This window comes from Diabrotica virgifera, chromosome 1 (assembly GCF_917563875.1).
Source record: "Diabrotica virgifera virgifera chromosome 1, PGI_DIABVI_V3a".
In the NCBI taxonomy this organism is placed as follows: domain Eukaryota; kingdom Metazoa; phylum Arthropoda; class Insecta; order Coleoptera; family Chrysomelidae; genus Diabrotica; species Diabrotica virgifera.
The window spans coordinates 277,213,101-277,230,474 of NC_065443.1; the positions used below are offsets into that span (position 1 = coordinate 277,213,101).

Genomic DNA, 17,374 nt, shown 5'->3' on the forward strand with positions numbered 1-17,374 from the left:
TTTTTTTTCGAATGACCCAAAAAATCTAAAATGATATATAGTTAGTTCAAAATTATATCGGGCGCCCCTTGTTTCTTAGTGCAGGCCGTCCTGATATCAGGCCCTCATATTTTTTGTTTCCCAAATCTAAATACAGCACCAAAATCTCACTTTTATCAAAAATTTTAGGCAACTTTACATTTATCTTTATAATCATCATCTTCATGGCATCCACACTCCTAGCGGAGTGATTGCCGCTCTCTTTGGGCTCTTCCGATTCGTTTGTCACGGTGAATCAATCCGCATTAACATTTTGGTTTTACAATTGGTTGTGTGACTTGACATCTTCTACAATTTTTCTCCATTCGTTCCTGTTTTTGCTTATGGTTACCCATTCTCTGACTCCCATCTTCGTAAGGTCCTCGACTACCTGGTTCTCCCATCTAGATTTGGGTCTTCCTCGTGATCTGCCTGATACAGGTCTCCATTTGGAAATTTTCTTGATGAGGGATTCTGGATTTCTTTCTATATGTCCCATCCATCTGAGTCTCTGTGCCTTGATAAACCTGACGATGTCTTCCTCTTTCAGAAGTCCTCTTACTTCGTAGTTCATGAGTTTTCTAAATTCATTATTACCTAAGTTTAGTGGGCCTGCTATCCTCCGAATTATTTTCCTCTCTAGGATCCTCAATCTTTCTTCCTCTTTCTGGGTCAGACACATTACTTCAGCACCATATGTGATAACTGGTCTAATTGCTGCTTTGTAAATTTTCAATTTAGTATTCTGAGTAAGCTTCTTATCTTTGAGGAAGTTATTGTATTTCCAGTAGGCTCTGTTTCCTGCATGGATTCTTTCACTGATTACGATGCTTCTATCATTAGTTCCATTAACTGAGACTCCAAGATATTTAAAGTGTTCTACCTTTTCAAACTCATATTCACCAATATTTAGACTTGTCACATTAACTGGATTTTTTCTTGAGCATATTAGGTATTTTGTTTCGTTTTGATATATTTCTAAACCCCTTTTGGATGCTTCCTTGCATAACTTCGTAAATTCTTCCTTTAAACTGTTCAGGTTTCTGCTAATTAATGCTATGTCGTCAGCATACGGCACAAGTTGCGACGTCGATGTTATAATTGTACCTTTTATTTCTGTAGCTTTAATTGTTCCTTCTATTGCGACATTAAATAATGACGTTGATAGAGAGTCACCTTGTCGTGCTCCACTTGCTATTTCTATATTTTTGGTGATACCGTTATCTGTAATTATTGCTGCAGTTGATCTCCATTGTCATTTTCATAAGTTTTATAAGTTTCATTGGTATGTCTAGATTTTTCATGTCTTCTATTAGGTCGGGTCTTGTTAAACTGTCAAAGGCTTGCTTGAAATCTATGAAACGGATGTGTAAGTCGATATCATGTTCGTAACATTTTTCAATTGACTGTGATTATGTGAACTGCGTCTATTGTTGACCTTCCCTCTCTAAATCCGTGCTGGTAGTCTCCTATTTTAGTTTCAATGTATTTTGAGAGTTTTTTTCTGATTAGTGCTGTCAATATTTTGTAGCAGCTGTTTAACAGTGTTACTCCTCTATAGTTGTTGCATTTTGTAGTGTCTCCTTTCTTTAGAATCGGAAATATCCATCCAGTTTTCTATTCTTCGGGCATTCTTTCTTCTTCCCAAATCCTTGTTATTAGCTCGTATATTCTCCGTTTTAGTTCTTCTCCGCCTCGTTTTATTAGCTCGTTTGGGATTTCATCTGGACCTGCTGCTTTCTTTTGTTTTAGATTTCTTATCACACGTAAAAAGTCCTCATATGATGGCTTTTCGATTTCATCATCAAGGTCTGTATCCTCTGTATATTCGAGAGAACTTTCTCTCGCCTTAAATAACTCTTCGTAGTATTTCTCCCATACTTTGGCATCAATCTTAACTGTTGGTTTCTTCTTATTTTGTGATTTTATATATTTGTAAAGCTTTACATTATTCTTGCTATTTACTTCCAGCTCTTCTATAACTTCATCAATCCATATCTTTTTTTTTGGTTGTACAGCATTTGTCTAAGTCTTTCTTTTTTCTCCTATACTCTTCCAAATCTTCTTCTCTACCTGTCTTCAGTCATTTCTTTCGAGCTAGATTTTTTCCCTGGTTGCTGTTTCGCAGTCTTCGTCATACTACCATTCTTTTTGCCTTTTTATTTCTTTGTATCCTATTACCTTTTCTGCTGCTATCGAAATGTGACCTTTTATTTCTTTCCACGTTTCTTCTATGTTATTAGGGTTCGTAACTTTTAAATTTGCTTCAAACTCTTTAGAATAATCTTTCTGAACAGTATCCGAATCTAGTTTCCTTACGTTCCAATTTTTTCTTTTCGTGTATTTCTTTGTGTCTTTAATTATTTTCATTTCCATATTTCCTATTACTAGGAAGTGGTCAGAATCTGTATTTGCACCACGGTACGATCTGACATCTTGAATTGTTCTCCTCCACTTTTTTGAAATCAAAATATGATCGATTTGATTACCCTCAGTTGATCCTGGTATTAGCCACGTTACCTTATGTTCTTTTTTGTGTTTGAAGTGTGTGCTCATTATAAATGTGTCTGTTGTATGCTAGGTTACAAAGCATTCTCCCATTAGTATTCATAATTGTGTGGAGAGTTTCCTTACCAGCGACGTCCTTGTTTATATCTTCCTTTCCTATCACTGCGTTGAAACCACCTAGTAAAATTAATGTCATTCTTGGGTATATTTTCATATATCTCTTCGAGTTTCTCGTAAAAATCGTTTTTGTCTTCTTCTTTCGCATTCTCAGTGGGAGCATATGCATTAACGAATGTTAAATTACATTGCTTGTTCTTTATTCTGACATAAGATAATCTTCCGCATATTGCTTTGAAATCTATCACCTTGTCCCTTAATTTACTGCTAATTAGGAAGGCTGTACCATTATGTCCTTGTTTGGTATCTCCGGAATAAAACATTGTGTATTTATTTTTTACTATTGATCCTTGATCTTTCCATCGAATTTCTTGTAACGCTAAGATTTCGATCTTGTACTTTTCCACCTCATTCGCGAGCTCTTCCATTTTCCCTGCTCTTAATAAAGTCTTAATGTTCCATGTTCCTATTCTTATCCTGATAGTTTTTCTTTTACTTCTATTTTTTTTTTGTTTCTTATTATAGTCTTTACAACCGTTTCCTTATTCATAGCAAATTTTCGTTCTTGATTTTTATCATTTACTGAATTATTTCCTAGTTTTTTGGAGTATTGTTTAGCTTTGTTATTTTTGCTATATTATCTTCTGTGCTTGGGCTTCCCATGGGAGATCTTTGACTGAATTTCCTAGCATTATTTTTGTTTTCCTGTGCTCTACTGTCTTCTCCAATTGTTTCTCCCAGTGGACATATTTCTCTTGCCGGTTCGTTTGTGTCTTCGCTTTGAAGTTGGAAAGAATACCTTTCTCCGTTTATCCATAATGTATTGTATCTTAAATGTGCCAGGTATCCTTCCTCTCTTGCTTTTTTCATACGCTCTGTGAGTTGTTTTCTTTCGGCGATTACTTGTTTTGGAAAGTCTTCACATACATATTTTTGTTCCTTTAGGATGCTTGGATCCTTTCAGTACATCTGTTCTCTTAGTTTCTCTCCTCATTTCAATCAATAGGTCTGTTTTTATTCTTTGGCCATCTTGCTTTCCTATTCTTTTTGTATCCGTTATTTCTTGTTCAGGGTCTATCTCAATTCTTAGTGTTTGCATTAATTTTTGTATTTTGCTTTTAAGTTCTGCATAATCTTCTCCTTGTGCTTCCTCTATTCCGTGTACTATTACATTCTTCCTTCTTATGTTTCTTTCTAGCATTTCTATTCTTTCTGTTTGGACCTTAATTGTTTCTTTCATTACCTTATTTTCCATTTTTAACTGTTCATTAATTGTGGATATGTTCCTTAGGTCCGACTGTATACTATCCAGCTTTCCTTCCACTAGTTTATTGTGTACGTCAAATCTTTCAAGTTTCTTCAGGATTTTATCTAATATCGCATTCTCCATTTTAGTCTCCGGTGATAGCGTAAGAGAGTTCGCCCTCCTCAATGGATCAAAAGTTATTCTCTATCCGTCCCCAGAAGAAAAAAAATGAAGATCGAAATCAGTCCTCTTTTTCTATGTATTTTGCACAGTCTGGCAACACTGTTCGAATATCTGGCTGTGAGTTTCGACGGTAGCGCTATCTTGTGGTTTGAAACATACTTTTCTGATAAAATTTGTGTATGGGAAATATACAAAACGAGAAAAATAGATATTTATCTAGAAAGACACAAATTATGAACTGAAATCTTATTGTAACCGGATTACTGAAAGAATACACAGAATTAATAGTAAAATTAATTATATTTTTTTATTTTATTCATTATAATTTTAATATTTAATATATAAGTTCGTGCAACTGGATGACTGCTTACGCAAGAGACCGTTGAGAAAAAGAAGAAGTTTATATGAATTATTAAATTATTTAAATTAAAAGTTACCTCTGTTTGTATATTATTTTTGTGTACTTACTGCTTTTTACAATTTGTAATTTGTATGAATTGTAATTTGTTTGAATTGTTTTTTTTTTGTAATTTGTTTGAATTCCATCAAAATGGATAGAAATGATACAAGAAAATGTATAGTGTCATACAGCCTTAAAAGACATTTGGGTACATTTGGTTTGTTCCAAGTTCCAACACAACGAAAACCTCCATGAATCGATCACGAAACTATGCGCAGATAGCAAAATAATACGTTCCATGGGTTATTTTGTTTACTGCGCAATTTCGTGATCGTTTCATGACTTTTTCGTTCTTCTTCTTCTTCTCTTCATTTGAATGGCAGTAATAGATAGGCGGGGTACTGGGACACTTTGGTAACCTGTCCATCAGGGTCTCGGAATTGGAACGTATAGATGTGATGATATGACCTTGGGTGACCTTGAGTGTGTACAAGAAGTACAAGAAGTGATCAACAATGACCAGAGGGTTGTAAGAACTCATCGCTTATCTCAAGATCTCTTCTTCTTCGTGCCCGAAGAAGTGATCAACAATGACCAGAGGGTTGATTTGACCTTGAGTGGTGTACAAGAAGTACAAGAAGTGATCAACAATGACCAGAGGGTTGTAAGAACTCATCGCTTATCTCAAGATCTCTTCTTCTTCGTGCCCGAAGAAGTGATCAACAATGACCAGAGGGTTGATTTGACCTTGAGTGGTGTACAAGAAGTACAAGAAGTGATCAACAATGACCAGAGGGTGTAAGAACGTTGTCACCTGCTTTTACCTGTGTGTCACCTGTATACCTGTATGACGCAAACCTATTGTCACCTGTATACCTGTATGACGCAATAATTGCATGAAGAAGTGATCAACAATGACCAGAGGCTTGTAAGAAGTGGTCGTTTATCTTTTCTTCTTCTTTCCCGGGACCACCCTGTACGCTGAGTGCAAAAGTGGTCGCTTATCGCAAGATCTCTTCTTCTTTTCAGTAAAAAAGTATAGGGTGGTCGCCCGGCCTAGCCTAGCCTAGCCTCATCTGTATTCTTGAAACTCAATTGGTGGTAAAATAAAACAATATAAATAGATGAGATAATAAATTTCATCAATCAGTAATCGAGATGTGTCTTGAGGTGTACACGCTTAACCCGGAAGATTTCTATTCAAGACTTTCAACTTTTAACAATTGGAAGGGGAAGAAATCAGAAATAGAGTTAGCTGCTTGTGGATTTTACTTTCTTCAAGTAGAAGATATAGTTAAGTGTTTCAAGTGTGGTGTAGAGATTTACAAATGGGAATCAAATGACAATGTAATTGAAGATCACAAAAAATTTAGTCCTGATTGTGCTTTTGTAAAAAGAGCGTATCCTATTTTTGTTAAAGTCAACGACAACAACAACGATAACAAAGAAATTTTGAGTGATAAAAATAAATATGCCTGTACCTGTGAAGTATAAATGTCCAAAGTGTGGAGGAGAGACTGACATACCTAATTTAAATTGTATAAATTGTGAGTACATAAAATATTTGAAATCTAAATCTGGTGCTAAGAATATACCAAGTAGTATGTTTGGGGAAATGTGAGGTTATTTGTTTAAAGAAGAGAAAAAAAAAATATATATATATATAAACATTTATCTTAGACTCTTTATTTACTAATTTGTAAGTCGTTGATGAAGATGTTAAACGCTGCCATTAATAAATTACCTTTTGAAATGCACATCCCTGGTGGATACAGGTTTTGTGGACCAGGAACCAAATTGCATAAACGATTAGCAAGAGGAGATAGGGGAATAAATGGGTTAGACGAAGCGTGTCGTGAACATGATATTGCATACTCTCAAGACAAAGAGTTATCAAAACGCCATGAAGCTGATAAGATTCTAGCTGAAAAAGCTCTTGAACAGTTTCGATCAAAAAATACAGCATTTTCTGAAAAGTTGGCTGCACTTGGTGTAGCTGGTGCAATGAAAGCAAAAGTGAAATTAGGTATGGGTCTAAGTTCTGCTAATTATAAAGCTGTAACAAAAAGTTGTAATAAAGAATTGAACAAAGCTAAAAATATGTTAGAAAAACTAACTGAAAGTATAAACCACTGTACTTTATTACTCCAAGGATTAATTATTTCCAAATCAAGAAAACGAAAACAAAATCTCCAGCAGAGAAATAAACAAAAAATACAACGAAAGCTTTTAAATCACAAAAGAGCAAAGAAGCAAATTGAAGATGATATGGATGTAGACATTTCAAATGAGTTCGCTGTAGACTCTATAAATAGAGGAGACACAAGAAAAATAGAAAAACGAAAAATCGGTGATGAACATATTGTTAGTGGTACTAAAAAACCAAAAACTGACGTAAACGAAATATCGAACAATACACAAAAAAGAAAACGTGACGATGACGATACCATGGATGATCAAGCAATTAAAAAATTAAGATATAATGTATAGATATTAAAAAATAATAATAATTTTGTATATGATTTGTAATATTATAAATAAAAACTTGTACACTTTATATTAGTTTTATTTACTAACAAACATAAAAAATGGTCTCTGGTTGTAATATCGACGACGACGACAATGAAGATCATATATAAAGTCCGATCAAATGCACAATACGGTTAATTCATTAGTAACTGTTAACATGACTGGTAGTAAGAAAAAGACAAGAAAGACCTCTAAAAGGAAGGTCTCTAAGAAAAAAGGTTCTAAAATTCCAAAACAAAAGTATTTCAGTTTAGTTAAAGTAATTCGAGACATTAGAAAGAAACTATTGGAAAGCAAACCAAGAACGTTAAGGGAAGCTATTCAACAAGCATTGCGAATTGTGAAATCTTACAAGAACATAAAAAAACCACGTGGTCGAGTAATTCAGGTTCCGAAAACTGGAGGTATATTACCTTTAATACCCATATTTGCAGGATTAAGCGCTTTGGGCACTATTGCCGGTGGCACCTCCGCCATCGTGAAGACGATAAACGATGCAAAAGCAGCTAAAGAAGATTTAGTTGAAAAACAACGTCATAATCGTAAAATGGAAGCATTAGCAATTGGAAAAGGTTTATACTTGAAACCATATAAAAGTGGAATGGGTATTTTTTTATGAAGAAGGCTGATCAAATAAATATTCCAAAACATGCTTTGACAAATGTAGAGTTACAAAAATACGCAAAATTAATGAAAATTCCATATTTCAGAGGTGTATTTATGAGAAACGCGTTTCCGAAAAAAATTTGGCAACATGAGAGTGGAATTATTAATTTAGATAATAAAGACGGTCCTGGAACTCATTGGACAGCGTACAAGAAGAACAAATCTAAAGTTGTGTATTTTGATAGTTTTGGAAACTTGAGACCGCCTATGGAAGCTATATCATACTTTAATTCAAATGGCTATTGTCACATTGTATATAATCATAAAATTTATCAATCTTATAACACTGTAAATTGTGGACAATTGTGTTTAGATTTTTTAAATAAATACCTGTTTTAAAAGAATAATTTTTATTTACTGTATGATCCTCGTTTGAACATGTCGTTCACTTTTGTGTTATCTGGAAGAGAATCGGTGTTATCAACAAAAATTTATCCACCAATTATTTTAAACGAAAGTGAACAGTATGTACTGGGTTTAATTGATTTTATGACATACAATACAATTCCAAATATAGACCAAACAAACAACAAGTTTTATATAAATGGTCACGATATAACGATTCCAAATGGTGCTTATGAAGTTGATGATCTTTCAAAATATTTAACTGAAAAAATAACTGAATTAGAATTAAAATTAGATCAAACACCAGGTAAAGATGATACAGAAATTGATAAAAATATAATACAGAAACCACTGCAAGGAAACGTAGTAAAAAGTGTGGCTAAAAAACATCATCATAGTGAACAACCTACAAGTCTGGAAATGAGAATTAATAACAATACACTCAAATGTGAAATAAAAAGCAACAAAGTAATTCATTTTGAAAAACCACATACAATTACCTCCTTATTGGGATTTACATCAAAACGGCTTTCACCTTCAAAGACTCACGTAGCCGAGAATCCTGTGCATATCACAAAGGTTAATTCTATTTGTGTGGAATGTAATCTAATCACTAATTCATACGTCAATGAAAATCAAGGTCATATCATTCACATGTTTTATCCAAATGTTTTACCGGGATACAAAATTGTTGAAATTCCAAAAAAAGTAATTTATCTATCTGTCACAAATAGATATATTGATGAAATTTTCATTAAAATAGTTGACCAGGATGGTAATCTTGTTAATTTCACACGAGAAGATATTACGTTAAGACTACATTTAAAAAAAATATAATAATGGTTGTAATTTACAACTCTAATCCAGGTGTGAACAGTGTATATAATACTAAAAGTTTTGACAATAATATTAGTGATAAGCAGACGCTCAAACAGTTGACAACTGAAAACAAAGTATTTTTAACCTCACTTGGATTTAGAATAAAAAACAACAACAACGTCAGGAAAAAAGAAAAGCATAAGAAATACTTGGTGCAGAATTAGATTTTTTATAAATACTAGAATACTTAGGATTTTCTTGAGGTGTACTTGTAAAAAGAGCGAATATGAGTTTTAACATTTTGAATATTGGAGGTCATGTATTGGTTGACAATTCAGTTGTGAGTCGAGAAATGCATAGTCATTTACCCTATGCCAACGCAACTTTTAACCATTGTGATGAAATAAGGATACCTATTCAGACTCAAGATATATACACCTTACCTTCTGAGAGTTATCTGTATATTGAAGGGCGTCTAACGGATGATGGGAAAGAAAGCACTACTTTGCGTTTTGTTAATAATGGTTTGATGTATTTATTTGATGAGATACGATATGAAATTGGAGGCTGTGTAATAGATAGAGTGAGAAATTTAGGTATAACAACGACAATAAAAAACTATGTTTCGTTTACGCAAAGTGAATCTAACCGATACAAAAGTATAGGCTGGAACTATGAAAAACCATCATCAATAACGACTGATGCAAAAGGAAATTTTAGTGCATGTATTCCACTCAAACTGTTACTTGGTTTTCCAGAAGATTTTACTCGAATCCTGGTTAACATCCGCCAGGAACTTGTATTGATAAGAAGTTCAACAGATTTAAATGCAGTGACGTCTACAATGGAAAATGCAAAACCAAAAATTGAAATATTTAAATTTATATGGAAAATGCCGCATGTTCAAGTGTCAGATTCGGAAAAGTTACGTTTATACAAATTTATTGAAAATGGATCTAATTTAGAACTTGCATACAGAAGTTGGGAATATCATGAAATTCCGCTACTGCCACAAACAATGAAATTTAACTGGAACGTAAAAACTACTAGTCTACTAGAGAGACCACGATTTGTTTTGTTTGCTTTACAGACTGCTAAAAAGAACGCCATAAAAGAAGATGCGAGCCATTTCGATCATTGTAATATTACAAACTTAAAACTATTTCTAAATTCTGAAATGTACCCGTATGACAATTTGAACTTGAACTTTGATAAGAAACAGTATGCCATTGCATATGAAATGTATGCACAATTTCAACCGTCGTACTATTATAAAGTTGGAGATCCATGTCTTAGTTTGGAGCAATTTGGTTCTTTTGCCCCCATATTTGTTATTGACTGCAGCAGACAAAATGAATCAGTTAAGTCGGGAAGTGTCGATATGAGAATAGAAATTGAAACCAATAAGAATATACCAGTTAATACAGCAGCTTATTGTATAATTATACATGACCGTATTGTTAATTATAATCCGCTAACTAATGTAGTTCAAATGTTTTAACTGTATTTTATCTATTGTGAAATAAATATGTAGTTTTTTAAATAAAAAGTTTAAAAAAATATTGTTTTTTTTTTGCTGACGAACAAATATACTTAGATAAGTTTGAAACCTGTTCAGACCTGTTCGAGACCTGATCAAAGCTGATCAAGACCTGTTCGAGACCTGATCAAAGCTGATCAAGACCTGTTCGAGATCTGATCAAAGCTGATCAAGACCTGTTCGAGACCTGATCAAAGCTGATCAAGACCTGTTCGAGACCTGATCAAAGCTGATCAAGACCTGTTCGAGACCTGATCAAGACCTGATCAAGACCTGTTCGAGACCTGTTCAAGACCTGATCGAGACCTGTTCGAGACCTGATCAAGACCTGATCAAGACCTGTTCGAGACCTGATCAAAGCTGATCAAGACCTGTTCGAGACCTGATCGAGACCTGATTCAAAGCTGTTCAGAGGTTGCGAGCCCTACAATGAATAAGGATATAAAGAGACAACTTATAACTAAACGAAAAAACATTCAAAGTAAATTGAATTAAAACTAAAGGAAGGACAAATAATCCAAGAAGATTTATTTAATCCAATTACAAAACACTTAAAAAATATTGAGACCAAGTTGAATAAGAATTCAGGTTCTGAAAATGAAACAACCAAATATGAACCTTTAAGGTACATTAAAAATGATGATGATGATGACATCAAAGAAGACAACATTGAAGTAGATGATGAAATTATGGAAACAGAAGACAACATTAAAGTGGATGATGAAATTGATGAAACAGAAGAAGACAACGAAGTAGATGATGATGTTGATGATGATGATGATGATGATGAAATTGATGAAACAAGTGATATCAAAAACTCCATATTAGAAAACATTGAAGTGGATGATATAAAAGAACAGATTAAAAATGATAAAACCTCTGAAACTGGGTTTGAAACTAACCAGAAACGTACACTTTTTTTGGATCAGTATGATCCATTACCTAGGAAATATATTACAGAGATGCAAGCTGATTTTTTAAATAAAGAATTTGATCATAAATATGGAGTTAGATTTGATAAAAGATATGAAAAGCTTCTGATTGGGAATTCTGAAATAAATATAGATGGTGTTGATGTTCTTTTAAAAAACAAAAGATATAAAGGTACGTCTGGATTATATGAGCTTTTGTTTAAGAAACACCCAGCTAATTTTACAGATCAAGACGTAAATAACTATACAAAAATAGTTGTAGCTACGAATACTCACAGAAGGCATTATTTATCAAGTAAACAGATAGATGGTAGTAAATTAAAAAAATATAAAAAAATAATTGCACCAATAACAGAAGGTAAAGGACTGCTTATGGAAGTAAACAACAATAAAATAGATTACGTCCACTGGGATGATCCAAACGAGCTTGTAGCTAGATTGAGGTTATTACTATCATCACAGTTAGCTGGGCATACAGGACATACAAACGAAATAATCTCAATTATTGAAGAACTAAAAGAGGCAAACATTATAGGATAAATATCATGTCTGTTAAAAGAGATATTGTTAATGAGTTACACAAACCTGCAAGAATTAACTTTAAAAGACGAAGAATTATTATAAAATCTCTTAATGATTTATTCCAAGCTGACTTGATTGATATGCAAAAGTATTCAAATACAAACAGAGATTTCAAATATATCTTGGTTGTAATAAATTGTTTCTCAAAATTTTTATGGGCTTTACCTCTGAAAAATAAATCAGGTGTCGAAGTAGCTAAATGTATGGAGCATGTGTTTAAACAACAAACACCAAATAATCTTCAAACAGATATGGGAACGGAATTTTTTAATCCATATATGAAAACATTGTTGAAAAAATATAACATTAATCATTACAATGTATACAGTGAGAAAAAGGCTGCGATTGCTGAGCGAGTTATTCGCACGATTAAATCAAAGATTTGGAAACAGTTTAGTTTCAATGGTAACTACAAATGGATTAATAATTTACATCAAGTTGTTAATGAATACAACAACAAAGTACACACAACAATAGGCATGAAACCGGCTGATGTTAAAAAGAAACATGAAAAATTATTGTTGAATACTGTATACAATCACATTAAAATGGTTGATTTGGAAAGTCAAAAATTTCATATCGGTGATCATGTACGCATTTCAAAATATCGAGGAGTTTTTGACAAAAAATACAATCCAAATTGGTCTAATGAAATTTTCATTGTTTATAAAATAAAACTTGGGAACCCTATTACATACTTGTTAAAAGATTATAGAGGTGAAGAAATTCTAGGAGGATTTTATAAAGAGCAATTACAGAAAGTTAAACACAAAGATAGTTATTTAGTAGAAAAAATATTGAAGAAAAAAGGAAACAAAGTTTTTGTCAAGTGGTTAGGTTTTGACGATTCTCACAACTCTTGGATAAATAAAAGAGATGTACTGTAGGGGTGGTGGGGGGTACTTACTTAAAAGAAGTAGCAATGGGTGCTGGTGATTAGAAGTTAAAAAAAATCTCAACATGTTTATTGTAGACGTTCAAGGTTTTTCCTTTCCTACAGAAAATATTTTTCTCTGTAGAGAAATTGCCATTTTAAATACTTTTACTGAACACCATGTTCATAGAATGATTGTGCTTCCAATTAAAGAAGAAATGTTAAATAAATTATATACCAAGTATACAGAACAACAATGTGCTAAACATCATGGTCTAAGCTGGCAATCATGGTATTCTTATGATTGTCACATACAATATGAAGAAATTTCAAAATTTTTACATGATCATATATTAGATGATACAATATTAGTAAAAAACTCTGAAACCAAAAAATTTCTGGAAGGATTTATGGAAAACCGAATTGATTGTATGGATGAAGAACCTGATCTACTTCCTGATGCAACGTTAAAAAATATTTTCAAATCTCATCAGTGTTTGCAACATATCAATGATAACCTAAGCTGTGCCTTGGACAATGTATATAATATTCATTACTGGTACAAGTATTGTAAAAAATGTTAATAATAAATATTTAAAAAATTAAATGTTTTTTTTTATTTATTAACCTGTACATAATATATTATTGGACAAATAAAAGGTAAAATAAAACACAATTATTTATATTATTATTTATTGTATTCAAAAACTTGAATGTTGTACCATGTGTTGTGTTTAACTGCAGTCCAGTATTCCTTTGTCAATGCTGTAGCAACCTTAGAGTGATCCGATAAATAATTATAATACCATATGTCATGCTCGTAATAAGGTGGTCGTGTAAACAACGCAAGCTCTTGAAGATATATGTGATACAAAACGTCATCTCTAATACGTATCAACTCATCTTTGCTAGGAATATCAGTCTAAAAAGAATCATTTATTAAAACGCGCTTGTTGTTTTTTATTAAAATATTTATTAATCGCTATGTTTTCTTTTGCGTATTTGATAATAATTGTGTATTATACGATCGTGGGTTATTGTTGTCTTCACAAATCTCCAATAGACCCTTGTTGTTCCATCTTCGAGTAAGGCCCTGTCAAAATGCTTTTCCATGTTTTCATGATCCTCAGCGGTCGGGGGTTGGCTTTGGTAGATGTTGTCACACCATGACATTGAATTGGTAACAACATCTTTTTTCATATTTTTATATGTCAATCTTTTTGGTATGTGGTACTAAAAGGAAATTTTCTTATAAAGAACTTGGCATTGATTCATAACAATACAAGTCGAGATCATGTTTTTGTAGAGAATCTCTACAAAAACAAAAAAATTTTTTACATTTTCCGCAAAACCTTGAACCGTAATATTTATCTTCATATTCTACGATGGGTAGATGAATAGGTGTTATTCGTCTGTTTGGTCTTTTTAATGTGGTAAATCTTGTTGGATCGGTAAAAACATTTTCCCAGCGTTGTTTTATCGGCAAACTCTGTAATATTGAAACTTGTTAATGATACAAAAGGTATTGTGTTTTTTAATACTACCTTAAGTTTTTTTCTTTTTCAAGGAGTAGCTTACTTATAATAAAAAGAAAAATTTAACCATGGAATCCCCACGGTAAGGTATCAGTATACACATAATTGATAATTCTTTTGTCATCGAAGGGGCTGAGTGCAATTTTTGTTTGATTTAACGTAAATACCGAATGGTTTTTAGACTGAATAACATTTTGTTTTACTTCAACTATTGTTTTGTTAAATAAACAGTCATAATAGTCATCAAACGTAATATGTTTAAGTGCAGAAGATGTTATCCCTTTAGCTTTTTTTACAACTCCAATGTTATTGACAATATATTGACTAAAACTTTGATTCCTCTTAGCCTCTTCAATACTTTTGGCTCGTTCCTCTTCCTTGTAATACAATTTAAATGAGTACATTTTTGATCTGAGACCAATAAATTCAGTCATTACCCTACCATTATTCTCATCCTTCATTATACCTAGCACTTTTTTATTTTTTAAAGGAATATTATATTCATTATTTTTTGGATAGTCTGAGGTGTCAAACATATGAATATCTTGTTTTATGTGTTTGTAAATATCATCAACAAAAAAATGATAAATTAAACTGTCTGTATCTGTATATAATAGTTTAGCAGTATTTCCAAATTTTTTATTTATGTACTTGTAATGAAATTCATAAAGATATGTTTTTGAAATGTCGAGGACTGACAAACCAACGTATATAGGTTTATTGAGCTTAATTTTCATTCGATTCATTTCAATTAGAACCATGTCTCTACCAAAAATTGTACAGCTATTAAAATTTGGTTGAGAAATATAATAATTTGCTCCAAATCTTCCCGACCATCTAGTTACTAACTTAATGTCCTTGTATTTCCTAGCATTCTCAATACATTTTCCGAAGACAGCATTATTCATTAACTTAAAAAAAATTTTTTCAAATTCGTTTTTACTTTGTTTTCGTAATTCTGTATTTAAATCAATATATACTTTTAACCACTTTGATTGTTCAAATTTTAAACACCTATGAATTTTTCCTAATTTAAGCCCCAAATTTAAAGCTTGCTGTAAAGTTTTGTAATGAATTATGTAATTTTTTTTATCGTACAGTGTTGTTAATAATTTAGTAGTATTTGAGGAAGAACTTGGTGGAACTAAGTGTTCTGGACAGAGGGGTAAATCCTTATGAACATCAAATAATTCTTTGGGATAGTGAAGATCTACTTCAAAAATATATCCATATTCAGAATTATCACTTGTGTTAAAAATTTCAGTTTCACTATAAATATCGTTAACCCACTCAAATTTTCCTGTAGGTAAAGATGCACTCATTGCTGCACCGTAAAGATTGTTAACATCGAAATACATGACATAGCTGGTAGGTTCATCAGGATTGAAATCTGAGCCCATATACTTGTTATTAGCTTTTCCATATCTGTTTGAACACTGTGAGACACCTCCTCTAATTCCTCGTTCAATAAACAATATCATATCTATGTCAGCAAGTGTAGTCAATTGCACTTTTGTTATTTTGAGCATACTATCAAACACTAAACCTGGTGCAGTATAATAATGAAGACTGTCCAGCTCATAAGTTTTAAAACAAGCTGATCGGAAATTTTCAAACACATCAGCAAGAAGAAGTACATCAGTTTTTAAATAAAGCTCCGCGTACTCTTGTACATTTTTTATATTAAATGTGTTCCATACATTACAAGCATGATTGTAATCTTCTGAAGATATATGAGAGTTGTTAATTTTATTAAAAAACTTGTCAATAGTAGGTAATTTATCCTCTTTTAATCGTTTCCAAGAGTTAAGATAATCATATGGAAACACCCCTTTTCGCGTTACCAACTTGAATTTATCTATATCTGTATTGTACTTTTTGGTAATCACTTTTTGATCATTTTCTAGGTAAGACGACAGTTTATCCAAACTGCTAGGCATAAATCTGAACGAGTCAATAAAACGGAACTTAAAATATGAATTATTAATACTGATATATTTTGTAAAAGAAATATACTTTTCTTTGTTAGTAGGAAGCAAATCTATTTTCCAGGAATTTTAGTAGCAAGAGCCTTAATAATAAAATGAGAATCGTATCCAGACAAATTATGCATCACAACAGGAATTAACCGTTGGTTTTTATATTGCAGATTGCAGATACTATGACTTGCCCCTCGATACTGTCCTGTAAAATGGCAATGGTCCCTAACTTTAATGTCTGAAGAATCTTTAAATGAATTACAACAAATGTGACATTGTTCTGAATTAACATAATTAGAATAGTCTCTTTGACTTAAAGGTTTCATGGGCAATGGATTTGAATATATAAACCCTACTCTATGAGCAATTTCTTCAATTTGAGAAACAAACCATTCAACGCAATCAGGACCTGTATACATTTTAAAGTCTGACAAAGAATCATCATACGAACACTTCAAATAATATGCCATGCTAAATGGTTCATGTTTTTGCAACCTTTGAGATTTACTGCCAGGATTTTTATCTGAATATTTAACAAGTAAGCTTTCTAAATCAGCGTATATAACAAACGGAACAGGCAATTTATGATGATAATTTTTAAAAGTAATGGTTTTATCTATCACTTCAACCTTACATTTATTCATCTCCCTACACAAAACTAGATGTTTATTCAAGTTTGACTCACATTTAAAATGATTAAAACAACATTCACAAAACCATTTTTTATTTTTAACATTACCAGTTTGTAAACTTACAAGGCGTCCCAAATTTTTAATGCATGCATAATGCAAACAAGCATTTTCAAGTTCAGATGAAACTAAGACAAGTAAATTAACTGTTTTTGAAAAATTAGCTCTACTGATTACTACAGGAAGAACCTCTTTATTATTTAAACTATACACATTCACTCTCAGCTTATTTAAAGATTCAAATTTTGGAATATCCTTAAATTCAATAGGAAATTTAATCCCATCATATTTCAAAACCTTGCTAAAATGAGGGTAGGAAGATGTACGGCTACAATTGCTGGATACCGGATATAATTCACATACCACAGACCATAAGAAACAAAAATTATCCTTATTTTTAATGTTTACAACG

General features: G+C 32.2%; 1 protein-coding gene across 1 annotated transcript; it reads right to left on the minus strand.

The window, feature by feature from the left end:
* Window positions 1-14,356: 14,356 nt before the first annotated feature.
* LOC126893427 (uncharacterized) lies at window positions 14,357-16,234 on the minus strand. The gene has a single exon (XM_050663616.1). The coding sequence runs from the start codon at window positions 16,232-16,234 to the stop codon at window positions 14,357-14,359; it is 1,878 nt and encodes a 625-aa protein (XP_050519573.1).
* Between the last annotated feature and the right edge of the window lie 1,140 nt (window positions 16,235-17,374).

What these genes read in the sequence shown, in the direction of transcription:
- LOC126893427 (XM_050663616.1), bottom strand. Translation starts at nt 16,234, where the DNA reads ATGCCTAGCAGTTTGGATAAACTGTCGTCTTACCTAGAAAATGATCAA.